Source organism: Sorex araneus, chromosome 6 (assembly GCF_027595985.1).
Source record: "Sorex araneus isolate mSorAra2 chromosome 6, mSorAra2.pri, whole genome shotgun sequence".
NCBI lineage: Eukaryota > Metazoa > Chordata > Mammalia > Eulipotyphla > Soricidae > Sorex > Sorex araneus.
This window is the reverse complement of record NC_073307.1, coordinates 82,380,914-82,405,618: the sequence shown is the minus strand read 5'-3', so window position 1 is coordinate 82,405,618 and position 24,705 is coordinate 82,380,914. Positions and strand designations below refer to the sequence as shown.

General features: G+C 44.1%; 1 protein-coding gene across 9 annotated transcripts in view; it reads right to left on the bottom strand.

Moving 5' to 3' along the window:
• Positions 1–24,705, bottom strand: part of CACNA1C (calcium voltage-gated channel subunit alpha1 C) — a 691,920-nt gene that overhangs the window by 124,740 nt on the left and 542,475 nt on the right. For 5 of the 9 annotated variants that reach the window (XM_055143502.1, XM_055143503.1, XM_055143506.1 and 2 more), the window contains exons 12-18: positions 22,037–22,197; positions 20,854–21,079; positions 6,987–7,194; positions 5,702–5,822; positions 3,984–4,097; positions 2,876–3,006; positions 2,508–2,577 (exon numbers count right to left, since the gene is read on the bottom strand). In XM_055143502.1, coding sequence (XP_054999477.1) covers positions 2,508–2,577; positions 2,876–3,006; positions 3,984–4,097; positions 5,702–5,822; positions 6,987–7,194; positions 20,854–21,079; positions 22,037–22,197 — 1,031 coding nt within the window. Of the gene's footprint in view, positions 1–2,507; positions 2,578–2,875; positions 3,007–3,982; positions 4,098–5,701; positions 5,823–6,986; positions 7,195–20,853; positions 21,080–22,036; positions 22,198–24,705 lie in introns of all 9 variants that reach the window. The other 4 variants (XM_055143504.1, XM_055143509.1, XM_055143508.1 and 1 more) reach the window with 1 other exon arrangement.

The window sequence follows — 24,705 nt, the reverse complement described above, 5'->3', positions numbered from 1 at the left end:
ACTTGGTGGGGAAGTAAGACAGGGAGGGGGCAGCACTATAGTGGGAGGAAGTGTTTAACAAGAAAGTGTTGGTGGTGCTGAAAGGTGGCAAAGTGTTATGTATGAAACCCTATCAGTAATAGTACTGTAAACCACAATGCAGAATTACTCTCTCTCTCTCACCCACCCACACACCCACACCCACCCTCCCCCCCCACATACCTCTTGTAGAGGCAGAAGGGTAGTTGGGAGGAAAGTAGTGTGGGGCATTGGGGAGGGAGGTCCACACTGGTAAAGGGATCAGTATTGAAACACTGTATGCCTGAAACCCAATCATGAATAACTTTGTAATTTTCCAGTGACTGAAAAAAAAGTTCTCTAATCTCATCAATGAACACGTCATGTTCTGTATGTTTACTAAACTGATAAAAACTTAGAGGGCAGCTTCAATAAGGAAAGAGAAAGAATGAAAAAACTTTGACCAGAAATCACTCTTCTACATAGAAACAGCCCAGCTACACTAGTCTAAAAAAAAACAAAACCTAATCTAAACTAAGCTAAAACAAAACAAAATAACCGGTGAGCAACTAAATCTTCCCAGGTGGGACCAGGATATGGGCTGAAAACTCTGGGGTGTTCTCGGAACGGGGCCCGTTAGGTTCCCCAGCGCCTCCCCACCATGGGAAACCCCAGCAGCCCATGCATCTTGCCAGCAGAGAAATGGCTCAGCTCCATAACTAATCGCAAAAAGAACATGAACCTGCTAGACCTTCCCAGATAGACCAATCGGGGCTGACAACGCCGGGGCCTTCTCAGAAAGTGGGTGGACAGATCCCCCTTCCTGCCTGAAGGCACAGCAGTCCCGGCCATACCCGACACCCTCCAACACACAAACTGTCTGGCTCCACATCTGTATCTCATCAAGATGCCAAGCTACCAAATCATTCTGGCTCCATAGCTCCTGGACTGTGCAGTCGCATATTCAAATTTCATAGTATTGTCAGCCCAGTAGGAGCACAGAAAAGCTCATGGAAAGGTTGCACAGAAGAACACTGAGCTCAGTGAGTTAAACCTTAACAAGAAGGCTCGACTGGCACCAACCAGTCAACCCTCAATCACTTCAGCAACAGCACTGTGAGTCATAATAATTATCATAAGTTCACTCTTATTGTGAGTGAACATATTCAATCTTTCCTGATTATCTAAAAAAATGCCATTTTAAAGTTTATTTGCTCATTCAGGCTTAAGGAAAGATTTCCCACCCCTTGACTACATTTGGCCAATATTTCTAGGAGGTCTTTGAGATTTCTAATATGTCTTTGCAACCATTTCTGTAACAATAGAACAAACTCTGTAGTTGCCCAAGTCCTAAGAGACACTAGCATTCATCACCCTTGTTGGGAGAGTAGGTGGGGTGGAATGATGAGGAGTCTGATCTCCCAGGAAGACAGAAGGTGGTGGGCTGCAGGTGTCTTTGTAGAGTACTCAGAAGAGAGGCAATGAAAAAGGAAACTGAGCTTTGCTCCTAAATATCCAAGGTTTCCGGTGACCTAGCTTGGTTCCTGACCCAGACATAGCCAGACTTGCTTGGAGAAGGGAGTACTAGCAAACCAACATTCCCTTGGCTGCACTTAATCCATTTGCAGCTTGAATCTGGTGATAATAACTTCAATTCTGGGTCAAAGGAAGGGAATCCAGGGGCTACTGGAAGCACTGGGGTTTCATGAGGCGGGACAGTGAATCCTGGATGTCCAACATGAAAGTCAAAGGAGATCATCAGATATTTTACGTATCAGATGAAAGATGAGACACAGGCAAAAAAAAATCTCTTTGGGTGTATGTGGGGAGGGGGGTAGTCTACACATGAGATACTCAGGATCTATTCCCAGCTTGATGTTCAGGGGTTGGCCCAGTGACACTGAGGGGAGGGACAGAATCTAGGTGCAGTGCCAGGGATAGATTCTGGGTCTCCTGCATGAGAAGTATGTGATCCACCCTGTTGAGCTATCTTCCCATTCCCAAAGCATAGCCTTTTTTTAAAAAAAAAATAATAAGAGACCTGAGAACATTTTGCATACAACAAGTGGACATCTGTGGTGGCAGCTGTCCTGTTCCCAACACTGCCTCCTGGGTAAGGGCAAGACAGATTTGGGACTGACTATTATTATTATGTGAGCAGAATGCTGTAACATATGTTATACTAACCAATCATATCCATTAACAGTGATTTTTACAACACAGCTATAATAAAAACCTTAAGTGTATATAGAATCCAACTTCCATTAATAATTACCTGATTTATTAATGATCTTAATTATTATGGAGAAACCTGAAGCAGAATTCGCCCCATGATAACTGGCTGTGCTTAAACATTCAGAGACATCTGGCAAGGCAAGTACTCAGAGATGGAGGTGGGTGGGGCCATCCATCTCTAACACTTGGCCACTTCTCTTTGACTTTAGCATTTATATCTACCAACACCCAACCCCATCCCTTCCAATATTAAGGGTATGTAGTAGGACTGGTACCTGTGGCTTCTGGGTTGGAGTAGGGGCTCTTATCCTCATTTTCATTGGGCTGGAGGTCATCCATGTTAATCTGGTGAAAAGGAAGAATGTGATAAGCTACACACCACACCATTGTTACAAAGACTCAGAAGAGCCTGACATTACATTACCGTAGGGGCTGAGTTGTGCTCTCAAAAAACAATACCCTGTTAGTTTGACTCTGTCCTTCAAGACCAGTAGAGGGCCAGGATTCAAGCGGTCAGTCTTCTCTTTTCTGGCTGCCCTAGTTGCTTTTCTACCCCAAAGTCTCTACTCCTTCTTCTCTCAATTCACAAGCGTCAAGCTTGTGGTTGCCTTTTGGGGGCAGGGATCAAGAGGCAGCTCCTTACCTTTGTAGTTGGGGGAGATTCTCCATCAGCCGTAATGGATTTCAGTTCAATTTTCTCCTCCTTGGTCTCATCAACTGCTGCCTTCTCCACCACCTCTTGTTTCTTTTCTGGGCTGGTGGTCCTGGCCGGTCCGCAGGAGGAAAACACAAACAGATGTTTACTGGCTTGATAACAAACTGTGGAAGAGAACCACCCTGGGATCTTGGGGACCACATTTTTCGCACAATATGTCTATTGGGAGGAGATTCCCTGGGGCTTATGTCCATCTTTCTGACCCAAAGCACCAGGCACATGCAGCTTAATCACAAATACTTTGGGGCTCAGGATCCAGGCACTGTCCTATCCTTGTTTGTCTGAGACCTAGTTGGTGAACCTAGAAAAAGTGTCTGGATCTCATTCAGGATTGGCTTCTGGAGACCTCAGTTCCAGACCCAACAAAAGTGTAACCCATAACTGGCCCATCTAGGAAATAAAGACAATAGAGCCCTTTCTTGTTCACACTAGAGCATACTGCATTTCACTGCATAATCTCTATGTCAGAATTTTTATTTTCAAAACAAGCGGGGTGTGACTCTGTGAAGCTTTAAAATATTGTGCCAGCAGGTGCAATAATTACACAGTGGGGATGATTACGTGGGAAAATACACGGTAGTCAACAAGCCACTAGGTATGCTTTCAGCAGAAATTGTCTTCCTCTTCTAAATGACTGCTTCTCGGCCTCCCTGTCCTTTGTCTCTACCACTTAGCATGACCCCTCTTGTAGAGAGAGGTCTCCAGGGCCAAGGAGATAGCTTAAAGGGCCAGATTGCATGTTTCCTTTGGATGTCTTCCACTTACTGCCGGAACAAAAGAACAACAAAACAAAATGAAATCTCCCTAGATCCTAGACAGGTAGGGAAATATTCCCACAAACTGTGATTCATTGTGTTCCCTTATAAGCACCGGAGGCACTAGGTACCTGGAAACCCCGGGGAGTCCTGTGCTTCCTGTGCAACCCCCATGCCGACTGTCAGAGCTAGGAAAGTGGTCAGGAGCCTCACTCTCCTCCACCAATGAGAATGTCATTCCCGAAATGGGACGTGGCACTGGGTAAGCTTAGAGGGTTACCTGGCCAGCTTCTTCCTCTCCTTCTCTTCTTCCTCCTCCTTTTGGGCTGATGTGAGGCTCTCGGCATCGGCTAGGTTGTCCACAGCAATGGCCAAGAACACGTTCAGTAGGATATCTGTTTGTGTTCATTCTTAAAGAAAATGACCCTTTGGCCTTAGGGTTATTTTAGTGGACATAGGGGTCCAGGAGGGGGCAGAACTTGAGGGGTTAGATTCCCCAGCAGAGTGAGCTTGATGGTGATTCACTCTGAGGGGCTTTCCTGCTCAGTGGTATCCCTCCTCCAACACTCTGTTCCCTCCCCCAAATCGACCTTTCTAGCCCACAAGGCATTTTCTCTGGGGCTGAGAGCAGGCTAGTTTGCAGGGTGGAGGGGGTGGGAAGGAGGCGGCAGCCCAGCCTTGCTCTTTAATTGCTGGGTTTCATTATCGGTTTCCCTGCTGAGATGATAGCCTGTAATTGACATTATAAACAGCATTGTCTCTAGCAGAATGCAGAAAGGACTTATGAGTGGTTCATTAGAGCTGGTACTGTGAAGGCCACCTATATCTCTGCCAGTTTTTACTGGGAACTCACCCCTCTAAAGACCCTTGGGGAGGGGTCCCCTGGAGTTGACCAAAGCTTAGGGATTCCTTATTGAAGAGCACATGTTTCTTCTCCTGTCTCACCCACCCCAGAACCTGGAAGGGAAAAGGTCAGTGAGGTGCAAAATTCAAGAAAGTTATGGTTGAAACGAGTTTTAACATATATTAAGTCTGACCTCCAACCCCGAGCCCCCAGACGTCCACACTCTTTCCCATGTAGGGAACGTGCAACCCAGGACCGAAAGGCTTATCCAAGCATGCTCCCAGACACCTTCCCCTGGTATCCTCCCCGTGTGTGTGTGTGTGTGTGTGTGTGTGTGTGTGTGTGTGTGTGTGTGGCAGGGGGCGGGTGGGGGAGGCTCTGCACACACTCTTCTATTAAACTGAGCTAGCATCAATGACTTACTGACTGCACTCCATGAAGCTGTGACTCAAATCCAAATCTTGGGCCTGAGCTGCTTCTTACATTCCCTCACCACCACCCCCCACACCCCCTGCACACCAGCCTGGAGTTACGAAGGGGATATGTGGTGTTGGGGGTCAGGAGAAGCATCTGTGACTGGAACCCCTGGACCAGATGGGCCTAGAACTTTGCCTGGGACTAAGGTCAGAGTGGTCTCAAGAGCAGAGACACTGACCTTAAGCAGGAGACAGTAACAGAGGTCATTCCAAGGAGGACTGAGTCCTCCCTAAGTAAGCATCCAGCCTGCCGTCCCACCACCACCCAAGGGTGCTGGGGTGCTCAACTCCCTCCTTGTGTTTGCATCCAAGTTTGCTTGAATGGATGCACAGGCATAAGGCCAGGGGCACCTCTCACCCGGACCAAAAGGAGAATCACCTCCTGGAGTCAGGCCCTGTGGCCGCCCAGGCTGCGTCAGAAAGAAGAACTCATTTCCCCACCCCTGCCAGAGCACCAGGCTCCCACCGGAGCCTACATCTATGGTAGGTGGCTCTGGACTGGAAATAGTTTGTCCCCCAGAACACACCTTTTCCCCATTTTCCCGGGGGCTCTATAGATAGGTGGCCACAGTTTGCGGCCCCAAGTCACGACCTGCTGGGCACACCTATTTGGCATCATGCTGCGGGTTTAGGGGCGAGGACAGTGGGGGGTGGGGAGGGAGGCAGGAGCAAAGGATACAATTTCCACAGATGAAGAGGATGATGAAGTAAATACAGACTAACATCCCTGGAAAAGAGGGGCCGCCATAAGCCATGATCCCATCATACATCACCGAATTCCAGTCCTCCCCGGTCAGGATCTGAATGACACATTCCCACCAATAAGGGACACAGCGTTAGACCAACAGCAAACCTCAAGACTCCCGTGCCCTGCCCCACTATATTAACAAAATGTCTGAAATTTATGAACCCCTCCCTCTTTCCCACCTCCTGGCTCCCAGTTCTCCTCCCAAAGGCTCTGTGCAATTGACCTGAGCACATTAGATAAAGTGCATATCCATCAACATAACAGTGTTTGTGGGGGGGGGGGATGTCAGAAAAACTTGTCAAAATGGCTCTTACTATCCATGCAAAGCGCATGAGATGACCATTGGGTTGTCAGCGGGGACCATTCCCTGAGTTAAAGCAGCAGGGTCCCATTTACAAATGGGAATTTGTTCATGGCCACCCTAATTTTCTCCAAACAGTAGTCATTGGATATCCCTAGTGGAGGGGGTGGCATTCTAGTGATTCTCAGTGAACCTGGACAACAGTTCAATGCAAGCATCCAAAGATGCAGTGCTGTTTGCATCCTACGGTGCTAGGAATAACCTGGATTGCTCCAGCAGTGCTTCAGGGCCTCCAGTGAAGCTAGGTTCAGTAGCTATGATTGAACCAGGGTCGACCACATGCAAACATGAGCCTTAACCCCTGCACTATCTCTCTGGTCCTTAGGTTATCATTTAAAGGTTTTGGCAGCATCGATATAGCGTTCATTTTTATCTATCATCCACTTTAAACTTAAGCAATTTCTACTTTAGCTTACAGCTAAATTCAGATCATCTATGAAGCCACAATTTGGAGCACCACTCTACTTTTTCCACTAGGGACAAGCATAGGAGGCCGGAAAAACAGAGCTATCTCACGCTCTCCTTCCCCAGTTAGAACCGTCTGTTTTTCCATGCTTAAATGTTGTTCACTTTTATTTGAATAAAAGATTTTATGGCTAAGGAAGAACTTTAAAATTGGTCAGTGAGGTATGAGATTCATGGGATTCTATGGGGATCAGGAAGGGGATCCTGAAGAAGAAACTCAAGAGTTTCCTGGGCATGGACCCCCCTAGGGCTGAGCTAAGCTGACTCTGACTGCCCAGTGAAGAGGGAAAACTTCCCACCACCTTTTAAAGGCTCTTTTCCTTCCTTCTCCCCAACCTCTTTCCTTCCAGTCCCCCACCCCAGGCCTCGTTACATCAGCAGAGTTCGTACCTGAAACACGGTGAGGAGGGACTGAGGAAAGTTATCAAATGTGCTCCTCCGGGTCTGCATCTCATCAAAGTTGAACTTTCCTCCAAAGAGCTGCATCCCCAGGAGGGAGAAGATGATGATGAAGAGGAAGAGAAGCAGCAGCAGGGAGGCAATGGAGCGCACAGAATTCAGCAATGATGCCACCAGGTTGCTCAAGGAATTCCAGTACCTAAGGACCAGCACAAAGGCAATCAGCATGCTGAACTTTCAGACACCAGGAGACTGAGATACGTTTCAACTCGCTCCTTTCCCCCACTGTCTTGGGGAGAAGTTTGGTGATAAGAACAGTTGGGTCACAGTAAGAGCTTGGGGCTAAGTGAATTCAAGGTCCCAGGATGGGAGAGGTAGAAGGGCAGAGCTCAGTGGTGAGATGTTTGAGCCCAACCTCGATCCTCCACCTCGCTCTTCTGTTGGAGTTCCACGTGCCTTTGGACAAGTCACTTAACTTCTGGCTTCTTACACTGTGAGTTGTGATGCTCTATGAGCTCATATAACTGGATGTGCAGGTAGTGAAAAAACTGGACAACAGCAAAAGGTTTCTGAACATGCAATAACCAAAACTAAATTTAAATTCAAAAGCATAATGAATTTGAAATGTGTTTATTCATGCTGCATTTCTAAGGAGCAAAGGAGTCATGAGTAGAAAAAGTTGAGGATGTTTGTGTTAGTTAGTTCACTTTTCTATTTTTTGTTATCTCTCTCCCACATCCCACAATCTCTCCCATAAGCAACCTATCTCTCGCCTGCTCTCTGTCTCAAAAAATTAGACTACAGAAGTTCCCACTTCTTTAAATTACTGGGAGGATTACAGGATAATTCCTTCCCCACCAAGAAAAGTCTGCTTGTGCTTTTTGATATTTTGAGCTTTCTTGAAGAATTTATTTGGGTAAAAGACTCCATGGTTAAGAAAAAGTTTTTAAATTGCTCAAGATCTTTGGGGGGTTGGGAGAAGAAAGGATAGTCCATATGGAAGTGCAATTCTATGGACTGAAAGTGAATTCAGTATTGGATTGCATGAAAAAAAATCATGATCAATATCAACAGTTAAAATAGCATACAATTTATTATTACTAGTTGTAGTAATATTAACTATAATATATATTTTTTGTTTTATTTTGGGGGGTCACACCCGGCTATGCACAGGGGTTACTCCTGGCTCTGCACTCAGGAATTACCCCTGGCCGTGCTCAGGGGACCATATGGGAGGCTGGGATTTGAACCCGGGTCGGCTGCATGCAAGGCAAACGCCCTACCCACTGTGCTATCTCTCCAGCCCCCTAACCCTAATATTTTTAAAGTTATCAGTACAGGGTCTGGCACACAGTTAATAAAGGTTAATAATTGATGCTTTCACTTTGGCCCTCAGGGAGAAAGCACCTTTTCCCAAAGGAATGCTGCTCAGTTCATCCATGGCAGCATGAGCTGTCAGTCATGGATAAGAGAGGGTGCATAGCTTAATGACAATTTTCCAAGCGTATTCTGTCTAAAGAACTGGCTTTTATGAAAGCTTTCCTTCTGAAGAATAGGATTCCCAGAAAATAGATTCCTGGGCCCTGAACTATAGCTATTGAACCGGTTCAATAGCTATAGTTCAGGGCCCAGGAATCTATTTTTATTTTTTAAATATTTGGGGCAAGGGGCTACCCCAGCTGTGCTCAAGGCTGACTCCTGGCTCGAGGATCACACCTGGCAAAACTTTCAAGGTACTGAAGCTATTTTTAAGCTCTCCAGAAGTCAGTTCTTTTTTTTAGGTTTTTTTTGGAACAATAGCTGACAGTGTTTACTCCTTGCTCTGTGCTCAGGGATCATTTCTGGTAGGGATTGGGTTTTGAATGGAAGTTCGGCCATATACAAGGCAAGTGCCTTAACCATTTTATTGTCTCTTTGACCCCACTAACAAATATCCCATAGAATTATGATAAGAAGAAGAAGAATTTAAGAAATTCTGATCATAGAAAATACATCCCACACAGGGAATTCATCCATGTATCAGAGAGGTGGTGGAGGGAGATCTCTTAAAGCAATAGGTTGTTAGTCGGGCTAACAACCCGACTCAGAAAAATCTTTGGGTGTCTATTAAATACTCCTGGATCTTGAGTCCTTGGGAAATGTCAGTCTAGAGTAAGGAAATACCATTGCAAGGGGTAATAAATGGCTTTGGAGGGGATAAAAGGCAAGCACCAGAATCCTCTTCCTTCCAGGTCCACACCGGAGCTCTGCCTTCCAGGGCTTGATCTGAACTTCATCCACTCCCAATAACCCAATTTTTCAGCAACTTACACAGTGATTTGTTTTTCCATGTCAAGGGTTGTAATCAGTCCCATAAAGCCCCACAGTGGAGGTCCGAGACCCACGCCTCCCTTCAGAGAGATGTTCCATATTAAGTATCCAGCAGACAGGCCAAAAGTTCTGATATCAACATGAACCCCTATCAACCTGGAACCCTCAAGGCTTCTTTCCACTTCACAAATCCAGCTTTTCTCCACTTCCATGCTGTTTGGTGTCTCTGCACATAGATTATTCATCTACATTTACTTGTGTCTGCTCTGTAAATTTTCTCAGGTAATTTTCATCTATGGCAATCTTATCTCACCAGAGTGGGCTCCGAGTTCGTGAGAGCAGAGATCAGAGGTTTTACATTCTGCTAAGTTTTGCCCCCAAATAAATTTTGTTCAACTCAGTAGGTGTGATAATTGCCCCAGTAATTTATAGGTTGTAGTAATTGCTCTGCTTAAAGCTAGAAGCAGAAGAACCTCTCTGGAACTATAGCACCCTTTTTTCTTACATTAAAAGCAATGTTTCCAGATCTCCCTGGAGATGAAACTGCATCATAATTTGATAATTTGATAATTTTCTAAATAAAATTCCCAGACCTCACACTTAAACTAAAATCATGATATCTGGTATTGATACTTGGGATATTCTCAGGCAGTCCGTCCAAAGCTTGTCAGTATTGAGCATATTTGTAATGAGAATGTCCAGGGAAGGATGCTTAGAGGTTACATGTGACTTGAAGTTAGAGAGTCCCACAAAGATCCTCTGATAACTGTGACTAACTATTCAAGAATAGTCTTTTTTGGCCTCACAAAAGTAGCCATTTTTGGCCAACTGGGTCAGCATTTCAATGCAAGAACCTGATGATGTGCTGCTGCTCAGACCCTGTGGTGTTGTGGCCACCCTGATGGTACCCAAGGGCATCCAAGACTGTGCTCAGAAATGCTCAGAGGACCATGTGATGTTGGGGATCAGATGGGGTCAGCTATAGACAAGGCACAGAACTTAACTAGTGTACTATCTCGGTACCCTGCAAAAGTCTCAATGGCACCATGGAAACTTAGAATCTGAATTTTCAGGAGACTCATGGACCTATGGGAAATAAAGTAGAAAGAGGTTACAATTGTGGTTCGGAGGTCTGACAGCATGGGTGCTTAGGGATAGTCAGGAAGGAAGCCTCAAACTAGAGAGAAAGTCACAATGTCTGAAGAAGAGTTTTGGCAGAGTGAAGGGAAAAGACCAGGAGGCAAAGAGGGAAGGTGTGGGAGGAGCCTTTTGGAGTTCCTGAGGCTTTAGGGAAGAGGAGGCTGTGGTAGAGAAACAAATTGAATCACTCAGTAGAACGGAACTCTTCTGGAAAGGTTGGACAGGGAGAGTGGCAAATAGGGAGTAAAAACCAAAGCGGTTGGCGGTGTATGAGCCAGAAAGGTTGAGAACAGTTGGCAATAGGGCAGAACATCGAATTAAAAATGAGAACTTCTCTGGAACTTAAAGATACACAGTGAGGTAGCAGCAAGAATCCAAAGGTAGCATAACAAGGGCAACTGACCCTCTCAGTTAAGTTGGGGATGGAGATCAGAGAGAGGAGTTGGATCCATTAAGGGAGAGAAACAGCATCTTGGTGATGGGTGTGGTGTTGGAATTATGGCCATGAGAAAACATTATTAATAATATTGTAAACCAAAAATAAAAGTAATAATAAGCAAATAAAAATGAGAAATTTTTTTTCTCATGCTTTTCCCTTCTCCATGTCCCCTCCCACTCCAGAGGATACTCTAGAGAATCTGTACTTATCTTAGTGGGTCACAGCAAGAAATTGGGGTGTGACAGAACTAAGTTCTACTCATCATCCTTCCCACTATAATGAGTGGTGCTGTTTTGGGCTTAAGCTGAAATTCCTAGGGCCAGCCTTCACATTCTTCTCTCTTCCCCTCCACCAGTGAGTCCTGCATGTCCCTCTTTAAAACAAAGCCTGAACCTTCCTTGAGTCTCCTGCATCTATCACCTGAATTTCTTGGCCCCCTCCTGACAGTTTGTCTGCTTTAGTTCTCCTCCCTACGGCTGCTGTCCTGACCTCCCACCACGTCAGATGAAAGGTCTCAAGCTCACCAGGCTTTTGTTTCCCTTTAAGTCACAATTGTCAAAGCCAGATTAAAGCACACTGAAAAAATCCAAATCTACGACTAGTTAACAGCATATGCCAAAAGAAGACTATGAATGAATGACAGAATTAGAAATCACCACTTAGTGGCAGTAACTAGCAGGTAAAGATCCTCACTGGTACTAAAATCACAGGATGAGAGGCTGAAAAGTGGTATATTCAACATACTAATGAACTATTGTGAACTACTTTATGAAAAAATATATATACATAAACTATAAAGGGGGCTGGAGCAATAGTACAGTGGGGAGGGCATTTGCCTTGCACATGGTCAAGGATTTGATCCCTGGCATCCCATATGGCCGCCCAAGCACCACCAGGAGTAATTCCTGAGTACAGAACCAGGAGTAACCCCTGAGCATCACTGGATGTGGCCCCCAGAAAAGCAAAAAAAAAATTGTAAAAAATAAAAATAAAAACAATACCATGAGACATTACATATGATAGTAAGACAGAAGGAAAAAGCATCTTAACAGCAAAGAAATCTGACACCCATGTAACCAAGTCTCTGCACTTAGAACCACTGGTATACCCCACTGCTATGCCATGTATGACCAACACATGGGAACAAGCATGTGCGCCACACCACACAACAGGAGGATATGTCAGAATAGAACTCTCTGTCTAGAACCTCACACCTGCATTGTCTCGTCAGAGTGATTCCCCTGACCACCACTAACTCTGCCCCCTAGTCTGACATTTTCACATCACCCATCACCATCCAATAGAGCTATTTTCTTGTTTATTGTCCATTCTCCCAGAACACATGGTCACAAAAGCAGACAGTTTTTCTGCTCTGTTCACCTCCTTGCTTCTTACAATAATACTTAGCTCGAAGCAGGGGATCAGAAAATATTCCACTGGAGGACTGAATATCCTATGTTTTACATACTGGAGGGAAAGGTTTTAAGACATATGTGTATGTGTGTGTGGGGGGGGGCGTGTTGGGAGCAGGGTAGGGTGGGTCCTCTCACACAGGCATGCATCCAGGTGCAAGATCCTTTGGCAAAGTGTGAGGGGCCGCTACCTGCACCTCCCTCCATATCACTTCTACCTGAAGAGCTTCCTGAAACCACTGGGAAGAAGAGTTTCCAGGACTCCTGTCTGTTCCCGTGCCATATCTTGCAGCAAACGGGGTTTCTGTGGGCTTTGATTTCCACAGGAGTCCTGCAGCAAGCACAGGGGAAAGACTCCCACATTGGTGGATAACAACCAGTGACTGCAGGTATGTGGGCATGAGATAGGCTTTGTTTAGAAACAAGCTCACCAGGTCTGCTGACAGTGCCGAACCTCGTCCTGCAAAGCTCTTGGTTGAAAAGATTCTGAACTTAGAGCAGTCGCATAACTGAGATGCCGCGAGATGAACGGAGCTTCTGGTTGTTTGAGCTCTTCGCCTGTTTCCCACTCAACAAGCATGAGGTGGGGCAGGGCTAAAGTTGCAGGGCTGTTGCCAAGGACCTGGCATGAGAAGGAGTATCCAGCTTGCAGCACAGACGGCTGTCCCTCCCTAATGTGCTCTTGGCTGGATATGCCTTATCCTCTCCAAAACAACTAAGGGATTGCTGAGAAGACGTTGTGGAAAAAACACTTAGAGAGTGCAGAGAATGGGGTTCCTGAGCCTGCCATGCCTTGGCTGAGACTAGGGTATGGCAGGGGCTCATTATCACCCATACAGATGAGATGCATAGGTGCCCAGGTAGCAGCCTGTGGGAAGATTAGCACTCTAGCACTGTCGAACTGTTGTCCTGTTGTTCACTGATTTGCTTGAGCAGGCACCAGTAACGTCTCCATTGTGAGACTTGTTACTATTTTTGGCATATCGAATACGCCATGGGTAGCTTGCCAGGCTCTGCCATGCAGGTGGGATACTCTCAGTAGCTTGCTGAGCTCTCCAAGAGGGATGGAGAAACCTGGGTCAGCCATGTACAAGGCTGTGTACAAAGCACACTACCTGCTGTGCTATCACTCCAGTCCTGGGAAGATTAATTTAAAAAATACAATTTAAACAAAATGCTTAGCCTGTGTATCCTCAAACTCTCTTTTCCTAATGTTAGCCTGTTTTTTGATGGTTTTAACTGTGAAGGTCTAAAGATTGGACAATGGCCTTGGATCTCAGAGTCATTTTTATTTTAAATATTAATTTTATTTTAATTTTAAATCACTTATTTTGTTTTTATTTATTTGTTTTGTTTGTGGGGAGAGGAGGGCACACCTGGTTATGCTCAGGAATAACACTTAGCTCCGCACTCAGGAATCACTTCTGGTGGTACTCAGGTGACCATACTGGATGCCGGTGGTTGAACCAGGGTTAACCACATGGAAGGCAAGTGCCCTACTTGCTGTACTACCACTCTAGCTTCATTTTAAAAACGATTAGCTACTAGTAAACCAGACCAGTAAGTAGCATTTTAGCAAGCAATGGAGAGATTTTTTATTCCAATTCAATAAAAATACAAAACAGGCCCAAAAAAAAAGAGCTCTGGAGAAAAGTAGTCAGTAGCCGAACAGATTATTTAATATTTTAAGCCCCATAAAGCAGCCATACATACTTTGTTAAAAACATTGCCCCCACACAAAGGCCTACATTCAGGATTGGAGAATTTGCAGCCTCAGGACCACCAACCAGCTGGACAGGATCTGGGGCTCTGATCTCATACATGCCACCTTCCTCCGTCATTACTAACATGGACTTTTCAGATGCCCAGCAACAGAGATGTATCTCCAACCTTCTTCTCCCACTCTCCCTAATTTCTCTTTAGAGTTGGGAACAATGAGAACTTTCCCCTGCTTCTTCTGTCACCTGAGTCCTATCTCTACTTCCCCTTCTCCTACTCCCCAGGCTTCCTTCCAATCCTGCTGGCTAACCTTGGCTTTGGTTCTGTCCCCTTTTCCCCTCCCTCTCTTAGTTTGGTACCATCTGTTCAGGGGTACTTTTATTTCCAGTGACCTGAGCACAGAAGCCCCGTGGAATTCTTTCTGCTCTTTGGTTTCAAAAAGCAAACCATGTCTTTCTTCATCTCATGGACTTTTTCCACAAATAGCTCAGAGCTGGGGCTTTTACAGCCCAGGTACAGAAAGAGCATCAAGCTTGCTCTAAATAAAAGAGCTTCAGAATAATAACACCAATAGATTTTGGGCACTTTGCAAATGCCTCTCCAACCCGCTTCCTCTTTGTTCCATAGAGGGTAATAACTAAATTTATACCTGTCCTAACTGTTCTTACCCAGAAGGTACATAAAAAAACAAACAGTCCTTAGTTTTGGTGGCAGTGATCCATTATTTGTAGGATATTCTCAAAGCAAATTTCATGCAACGAGTCTGTGTGACTCTAAGATGTTCTATTGCCATTCCCAAAGGCGGGTAGAGAGGGGATAAATAAGATAACTATGAACAGAGATGAAAGGATCTGCTAGCTCAGCTGTGGCTTCACCTCTCCCTCTGCCAACCACAAGGATTTATGGTAGGTGCCCAAGGACAGTGTTTAAGTGATGACCGGATCTGTAAGACACAATAAAACAGAGCAGGAATAGGGAGCTTGAACTGGTCCTGTACTATGCAAGGAGGAGGCCAACAAAGAATCCTGGATGATCTCGGTTAGCCTGTGGGACAGTCTGAAGGCCAAGCCACACGGACAGATTTAGTCCCATTGCTATGTCCCTCTACCCCTCCATCCTAGCAGAGTAGGGCAGCACATTTTACATGCTTCACTTTGGAGTCAATTCCGGCCTTGGATAGAGGTTTAAAGTTCTTTCACATTGACTTAGAAGCCTTGACCACACCAAGAGCAGAATTGTATAGGAGAATTCTGTTCATAATCTGGCTAAATTGGCAAAGCTAGTTTGGCCTTGGCTTCGCCTCAGGAGGATAAATGCATAAGCTTCAGGAGCACAAAACTATTCAGTCTATCTCAGTTGGCTCTGACATCAGAGGCATCAAGTCACCCTCTCCTATGTCTTCTTACCCCTGTGGAGGAAACCAGTCAGTCATTATCCTAGAGAAGAACTCTATTTCATGTAGACACTCAATGTGCACTCTTGAGTCTGAAACACCTTCTCCACAGACTCTGGCTTGGAAAGGCAACGGATGCCAAACCTTCACCATTAAGGATGAGCTATCATGAATTCAGAGCCTCCATGGGACCCGAAGAAGAACGAGAGGGGAAGGAAGGTACAGTATGGAATGAATGTGATGCTGGTGGTGAGTCCCTGACCTTAAGAGGAGAAATTTACAGCCAAAAGGCTCTCAGCTAGGACTCTGAGGAGCCCCAAATGTGGTTCATAAATTGCCAGTATATCTGATTATGCTGAGTCAGCCATTATTATTTCAGAGTCTATAAGGGAGGTCTCTGAACAGAATACTAGGAGAAAGAGGGTTAAGAGTAAAGACAGCAAGGACGGGAGCATCCTGGCACATTTAACAACCACTGGATAAAAAATAAGATGAATTTAGTAAATAAGAGTCACATACAGATTTAATCTAATTGGGCTGATAATGAGTGGACAAATTAGATAATGAAAGTCAATGATATTTAAAGTCCATAAAGCCTCAAAGCAGGAGAAAGAACCCAATCCATCATGGGGCTAAAGGTCCACTCATGGCAATTTACCCAAAGCTGTACTTGCCTCTCTGTTGTCACGAGACAGGAACATTACCTTCCCCAGTCTTTTCTGTAATTTTTCCATATTCTAGCACTATGAACACTCAATTATCAACTGGCTTGCTATCTAGAGCAATAGTCCTAGTCTTTTTTCATAATACATACAGAACACATGATAGTCACAAGCACAGCAAACTCTTTAAAGTGTTCTCAGATTTTGGCTAAGCACAAAATAATGTGAGCTTGGTAATTGTTCATTTTTATCATGTACCATATTCAAGTCCTTCCATGCATCATGAATGAGTTGTGAGTCCCTTTGGTTCTTGTCCAGTCACAAAAACAACAGAGAATGCAAGTGACCAAGAATGATAATGTCACAAAACAATATATTGAATTTACTTCAAGAAGGAAAACTTTATAAACTTTGGTACTTTAGTTTCAGGAATAACAGATTGTTTACAATATACCGATCAGTACTCTGGACACATTGATACAATGTGTAATGGTTCTTGAAAATAACTGATATAGCTCAGCATTCCCAATTCTTAGGCCATGAGTCTTATTTTAATTTTACTTTTTTATTGAATAACCATGAGATACAGTTACAAAGCTTTCATGTTTGAGTTTCAGTTAAATAGTGATTGGACACCCATCCCACCATGGGTCTTGTATGAGAAAAGTATGGCTTGGAATTATAGGAAGGGATCCATAAATCCATATGTACTCCAAGCATCATGTGTACTATTAATACATGCTCTAAATAAATAGCCTGGCTTAAATTTATGTTAGTGCTTTTCAGATGCATAGAGTGTGTAGAAGTGAAAATTGAAATCAATTGAAATTAATTGAAAATATTTGCTGAATTCATAGTAACTTATGTGTTTTCTCAGTCAAATACTATCAAATATCATCTTAATATGCTTAGGGTCTGGGATATAGAGAAGAGGGTGATAAGAATCATGGATCCCAGTTACATATGAAGGTTCATATTTTAAGACAACAATGTAAAGAGACAAAGGACAGTACCTGAAAATTAGAACTCCCCCCCTCACCTGCCCTGCTTCTAATGAGGTCCTTGTATCACCAGCATGGAAATCTTCAATAGTGTCTGGTTAAAATCTCTCTAGAATCAACTCCTTTAATAAATTCAACCAAACTTGAGGGTAAATCACTGTTCAAAATACACTGTGAAAAATGCTTCTACATACAATCATTGTCAAACATTTAAAATCACTTACTAAAAGATTTTTAAAAAACCAGGAGAAATAAACTTGTTTGCTGGTAGGATCATATACAGACAACCCATCTCAAAGATCCATGCCTATAGTTTAACCATTTTGCAGTTGTAGAGGGGGAACTGGAGAGTATTAAAGACAAGGTTCAGAGAAAACTTGGTTTCTCTGATCCCCCACCACATACTATTTCTTTGTTATTTTTCAAAAGTCATCAGAAGGTCTAGAGACTTGAAAACAGAAAGATGTAAGGTTTTTCCCAAAGCAACTTCCAATTAACTAATGAAAATATTCTGTTTATAGCCTTCACAAGAGATCTGAAAATACCACTAATTTGTCTTAAGAAGGGATGAAGAGAAGTTCTCTGGTAAAGATAGAATATAAAAGATGGTTTCTTAATAATAGTGTCAGATTAGAAATAGAGAAATTGCTGCTTAAAAATAGAAGAGATGCTTATTTAATTGCCTTAAGATGCTATGACAAAATCCAGGCATAAGAATTCTCTATAGGAATCTAAAATAACAAAACACCAAACACAGAGACTTTTAAGAATTACTGAAGAGCACTTCAAAAACTCCCAAGTTAAAATTAGCTTTTAGGGGTTGGACACATAGGTCGAGGGGCAAAATGCATGATCTGCATGTGAGAGTCCCAGGCTCAATCCCTGGCAGCAGAGGGCTGGTCCTTGCACTGCATGAACCCTGGAGCTCAGAAGGAGTAGGCCCCGAGCACTGCGAGGTGTGGCCCCAAAACAAAAACAAACAAAACAATAGTTTTTACCAGAACCCTGACAGAGAAGGTAAAATGAGCATATATTTCTAATAGCAAGACTGAATGTGGAAAATCCTTTGAAGTTCTGTCTCTGGGACAAAGACAGAAAGTCATTTCAGCTCTCTGTAGTCCATGATCAATTTTTAAACCCCACCTTTATCCCTACGCAATCTGTGGTTATCTTGGGTGAATGACTTTACTCTATCAGCCACTGTCTTTTTACCTGTAAAATAGGAATGAGAGCAGTGCCCTATCCTTACCCTCTCTTAGAGGTAAGTGTGAAGATAAATCAAGTGATTGCATAAAGGCATCCTATTCAGTTCACTTAGGCACAAAGCAAGCACTAATGCTTGTTAATAATTGCTGCCAGCTCATTTTGTTCTTTCAACACCCTTCACTTCAAATATCTCAAATAATTGTTACAAACTCAATCTTCCAATTCAGATTATACACTTATCCTGGGTTCTCATGCCATATATCCATTTTGAATCTCTCAGATCAAAAATTTATGTTAATAAATACATGAAGAGAATATGTATATATATTAATGTTACTATTATCATTTTTCTCATCCCCTAACAATAACAACAGTTAAATTAAAATCAGTGTCCCAGGCCAGGGAGATAGTAGAAGGGTTAGAGTGCATGTAAAACAGGTTTGATCTCTGCTGCCACGTGGTCTCCCAGGCATCGCTGGTGTATCCCTGGAGGCCCTCAAGCATCAGTGGGTGTGACCCAGGGAGGCTGCGGTGCTCCCCCGGACCTGAGCAGCACCCCATCTTTATGGAACTGCTGGACTGGTTGGCCAAATATAGCCAGAAATGGCCCCTTAAACATGCTTCGGAGGCCCCCTCAAGAACTCCAAACAAAAACAAAGAAATAAAAGTCAAAGTTCCAGATCAGAGCATGAGACAGGGGTCCAATCTCTGGCACCACAAAAGGGAAATACAAATAATCAACTTCCGGTTGTTAAGTGTGTTTTGAGCACAACACTGAAATGAACACTTCTCTTCTGGCCCAAGATTTCACCTCATGGCTGAGTGTTTACAGTGTTGCTGAGAGAGCTGTGAAGCACAGCGAGGCCTAGAGGTGCTCTGTGTGCCCCTAGTGATACACTCAGTCATGCTTTGAACACTCCAGCAGGGCCCGGTAAATAGAAGGGACCAACTGCACCCCTGTGCTTTCCCCCAACACAATCTAACTGATGGTTTCAGGGCTCCAATCTGGGTCCTCAGAGATTCTTAAGAAGAGGAAGCTTGCACCTCAAGGCAGGCATAACTGAAGACTCTCCAGGTATTTCTAATATGTCCCCGTCTGATATATAGTCAACCACAACCCACAGAGAGAAATACATATTACACTGCATCTCAGATAGATGGGCATATATTCATATAGATCAAAGACTTTTTGTGAAAGTATGCTTATTTTCATGGAGGCTTATGTTTTTATATTTTGTTTTATTCTTTTATCAAAAATATGGAGAAACTGGAAGAATGTAAAATCACTCAATATATTTGGAAAACAAAAAGACAATTTCTTTAAATATAAAAAATACTTATTTGATGGTCTAGAAAATTGTGCTTATAGATACATATTTCTAAAATCAAAAAAAATATGCATATGAGAACTTGAATAAGAATATCCTTAGAACCAGTTTTCAAAGTAGCTGAAAGGTAGAAATAAAATGTCCATCAATTGATGATGTTATTTTTAAAATGTTATATATTTATAATATTAAATATTATTTAATCATAAAAAGAAATAAAGTACTTCTATGTCCTATACATAAATGAACAAAACTTGAAACCATTACACTAAGTGAAAGGAGCCAATCACAAAATTCACATACCATATGATTTCACTTATGAGAATTGTCCAGAATGGACTATAGAGATAGAAAATAAATAAGTAGTTGCTACTGGAAGGGAAGGTGCAGACTATGAGGGGCACATAGGCAGTTTCCTTTGGGAGTCAAGAAAATGCTCTAAAAGTTGATTCTGTTTATATTCTTTTTAAACTTTGATATTGAAAAAACATTGAGTTGTACAAATTTAGGATATAAACTCTATTGTATGTGTAAATTCTATTGTATCTCAATAAGCTGCTTAAAACCATGGCTAATAAATCAAATAAACTAACTTCAGCACCCAAAATGGGTCACAACAGAATTAAACATCATTGTTCTACTGCCCGCTGCCTCTCCTTATCCCCTGGATCCATAATCTTCTTCAGAGGACCAGAGCTAGGAACCCTGCAGTCTTGGGCAGATGCAGGCATAATCTCTACCATCCTTCTTCCATTCAAGAATTATAGCACAGAACCATTAGCCGTAGGGTCTGTGTGTCAGTACCCTAACAGCAGGGATGGTCTTGGGTGTGGAGCCTGGACTGGGTTTTTTGAAAAGCTCAAATGGGATCTATGTCCCTTTGACCTTGTTCTTTCTCTCTCTCTCATCTGAACAAGTTGACTTAATGCCCAGTCACTACCTTGTGACCCGGGCTCAGAAAAAGGCAGGCACAATCTGGCAAAGCAAAAGTCAGGGGTTCCAAGTCTCACTGTACCTTTTCCTAATCTGCTCACAGCACTGAAGGGAGGTTTTCCAGCAGCGGCCCCTTGAGTTTCTATATGAGATATTTCCCCCTGAATACACAATCTCTTCTGGGTACCATGAGCAAGCGCACAGACTCTTCCCAACCCAAAAATACTGTCCCATTCCCAGGCTCTTCCAGATCCTATGACAGCCCTACTCCTCCCCCCAAGACCCACATGTGAAGAAGCACGAGGCTCCAAATACCTTGTGATTTTAAATATCCTCAGTAGCCGGACACATCTCAGCACAGAGATGCCCAAAGGGGACATGATCTTGGTCTCCACCAGGATGGTCTCCAGGATGCCCCCACACACAATGAAGCAGTCGAAGCGGTTGAAGAGGGACACAAAATAGGCCTGCAGGCCCAGGCTGTACATCTTCAGTAGCATCTCCGCAGTGAAAAGGGCCAATAACGCCTTATTGGCAGTGTCTGGCAGGTTCGGGAAAGGGGTTGGATACAAACAGAGGGTGAGAAGAGAGAAAAGCGGGAAGAGGAGAGAGGAAAGATAGAAATGATCAACATTGAACAACACCAAAGTCTAAAGTTCCACTTAGAGCCGTGGCACCTCTCCCGTCTGCCACTGTCACAACAGAGCACTCAGGGCCGAGTAGCATCACATCCACCATGTCTGAGCTGTGCCCGAGCCACAGGTTTTGCAAACATGCTGGGGGACATCTCAGGGACCCTCCACAGCTGGTCTACAAGGAAGGTTCTCTTGATCTCAGGCCCATTTATCAGGAGTGATCAGGGAAGCTTAGAGAGGAAAGTGTCCTAGCCCATCAGACCAAAGAGGGGACCAGAATTTCCAAGTCTGCCCTGTTCACTGGAAGACTGACCCCTCAGTGAGAGTTCTGGAACACAGCTCCCACCTCCATGCCCTGCCCTGAGTTAATGACCACGGCTAATTTTCTGGGAGGGGCACTGAGGGCTAGTGAGATTTCTGCTAGGGGCCCCAGGGCAGTTATCCCCTCTTCCTTATGTTAGGCCCTTACTGTCTTCTTCCCCACCTTCTGGCTTACCCTCGCCTCCTCCTCCTCACAGGTTCTGGCAAGCCCACACGGTCATCCTTGGGGTATTGAAAAGCCATTCCAGGAAGCTGGAAGTCCAGGATCTGGGATGGCTAAACGAGCTGTAGAATGTGTCCCTATTACCTGGACTCTACAGTGACTGTTGGAGCTAGCAGATGGTGTGGGCACAGCCAGATGAGCCATGTCTACTTATAACAAGGTTGTACATCTTACTGTGGGGCTGGGGAGAGGCCAAAGCCTTTGGCATCCCAGCACTGTGCTAGCAGGACCCAACCACCAGCTGCTTTCTTGTCACCCTGCCTGGAATTCGGGGCTGTGTTAGCATCAGTGAACCAGGACAGCACCAGGCTGCTCTCACCTTGGACTTCCGTGAGCCAGTGGGGTTGGTTGTAATGTTCTGAGGCAATAGTAAGTGTGTTCAGAAACACCAGGAAAATCACGAGCCAGTAGAAGACATTTGACTTGACAGCGGCCCGACACTTTCTTCTGCAGAACCGATTCCACCGGCGCCAGTAACGACTGGAGAGGAAGCAATGAGAGTAGAGGAGGAAGTAATGAGACAGAGCACTGTCAATCAGAAGGCACCCCAGCAACGTCCTTTACAACCTAATTGGCATGGTTTCATGTTAGCGGTACAACCTAGTGGTGAGGACAGAAACTCTCTGTTGATAAAACTGAGTTCAACCCCTTGGCTATGTAACCTGGGTCATGCCCCTTGCCTTTTCTCTGAACCTCTTCCACTCATTTGTACGTGAACATGCGGTTACCCTCATAGGGTGGTATGTGGATTGAGAACGTATGATGCCATATTGTACATCTGGCTTGATACTCAAGGTGCCCTGTAAGGGGAAGTATTCAATTTTTCATATGGCATTATTACAAATACTATTGCAAGTATGAAAAGTATCATTCATGGCAGGGGTAGTATTTGGACTGGAAATGATTACCAATAACAATACCTTGGTCTGCTGTCCCTTCTCCCTAATTCTGTAAGGGAGAGTAAGGGAGATGCTCCAAAGCAGGGGTTGTCCTGATTTGAAGGAGCACCTTACCCATCTCTCAGAGGATCAAAGGCAGTTTTGATTTCCTCCATAGTCCTCTCATGCCATTTCTTCACGCTGAGAATTCATCCATAAAGTCTAAAGGGTGAATCTGGGTCATGGGTTCATTGCTTTCATGGCCAATTTTTAGAGCCCCTATTCATAAACAAGGGCAGTCCCAAGGACACACATCTCTCAACACATGTCCATGCCACATACAGTCACTGCAAAGTCCCCCATGGTCCATATAATGTCCCCACAGTCTCTTGGTTAGGGAATTCTGTAAGTGATTCTAAAATGTGTCTGCACATACAGTTGTACTCAAAAGCTTAAAAATTATTCCCACTTCACACACCCAGCATCAGGACCCCAATCCCAACTCCAAAACAAGTACATTGGATTCTCTGGGGGCTGGTTATTTCTTAAAGTTCCCCAAATGACTCTAATAGATAATCATAGTTGAGAATCAACAAGTGGAATGATCCCAAGGGGGAAGAAATGACATTTTGTAGTTCTACAGTGGTGATGGTGTGTTATTGTTTGTCCCTAGATTCATCTTCATGACACAGAAAAACATGTCTAGCTGAATTTGGTAGCTCCATCCACCAAATATTTTCACAAACACCTAGTCCATGCAAAGGAGAGAAGGAAGGAGATGCTGTTAGGGGTTTGGGAGGAAGATTTGAGGAAGAATAATATGACAGGATATGATTTTAGAAACCCCAAACCAGCACTCCAATCGCTTCCACAGAGTAAAAGGAACATGTCTCCAATCCAAGTGAGATGAAGGTGGGAGTAGCCCTGATAAGGGAAAGGGGTCCACTGAGCTGATTGAGTTGACACCAGCTTGAAGGCAGAATCAAGAGGACACTGGGTTAATTGGAGACACTGGTTTAAAGAGCAAAGGAATACAAGTGCCAGCCAAAATCTGTAGTTAGGGTATCTGGGCCAAGTGGCACCTCTTATAGGTACTGAGCTTCACTCTGGTCCAGGAGGGCCAGAGAGAAGAAGGAAGGCATTGGGGATAGCTCTATGTCATGTATGTCTGGGAACTGAAGAGAGATTCCCTGTTTGGGTGATAAGCAAGCCCAGTAGCAGATGAATCTAGATACATATCCTTCTGCTTGCTCCCAGACTGTACTTTGAGATAGAGTGACTTCCTCTGTGACTCCGTTAGTTTGTTACTTAATCTACTACCAAACCTTTGCAAAAAATAAGATTAGGACAATGAGGATTGCATCCAAGAAAAGATATTGTTTCTTCTGCACTCAAGTCAGAGAGAAGTTGGGGCCTGGTTTGTAGAATAGGAGGGAAGAAGCAATTAAGCAGATACTGCTCTGCTCTGACTCCCACGTCAGTGAATGCTGAAAGCCATCTCCAGGGACCAGCAGGCCTTGGCAGGGGACACTGCTTGTTCCCCAAGGGAGATTCATGGCCCTCAGAGGAAATGCCTGGAGTCAAAAAACAGTGCCTTCCAATGCATGCGGAGACGCTTTCATCCCTCAGACACACCATCCGGGGTAAATGTGAGGTTGAGGAGGTAGAAGAAGGGGCAAATCAAGGGGGTAAAAGGGTCTCAGGTGGTCCTAAAAAGGTGATCTCTGGAATTTACCAGGTCTTGCCAGGGAGGCCTCTTTTTCTATTGCCACAGTTTGAAATATCACTGAGAAATTTAGTAAGGATATTTCTTTTCCTGAAAAATGAATTCTCAGGACCAACTCATAATTTATTTTAAATAACTTACATGATAGTTGCCAAGTTTTAAATAGCTATCATCTCCTGCTTCAGAAATTGCTGATAATTGTTATTCACAACCCCAAGGAATTAAGATTCCTTCATTCTACTTTATTGTTATTATTGTACAGTGTGTGAGAACAGACTTGCAGGCAATTGAATTTTGGAAATTGCTTCAGTCCCTTCTTCCCCAAGTTAAGGATGTTGGATGGTCAAGCCTATCCTGTGCGCCCGAAACAACTCTGTTTGAAGC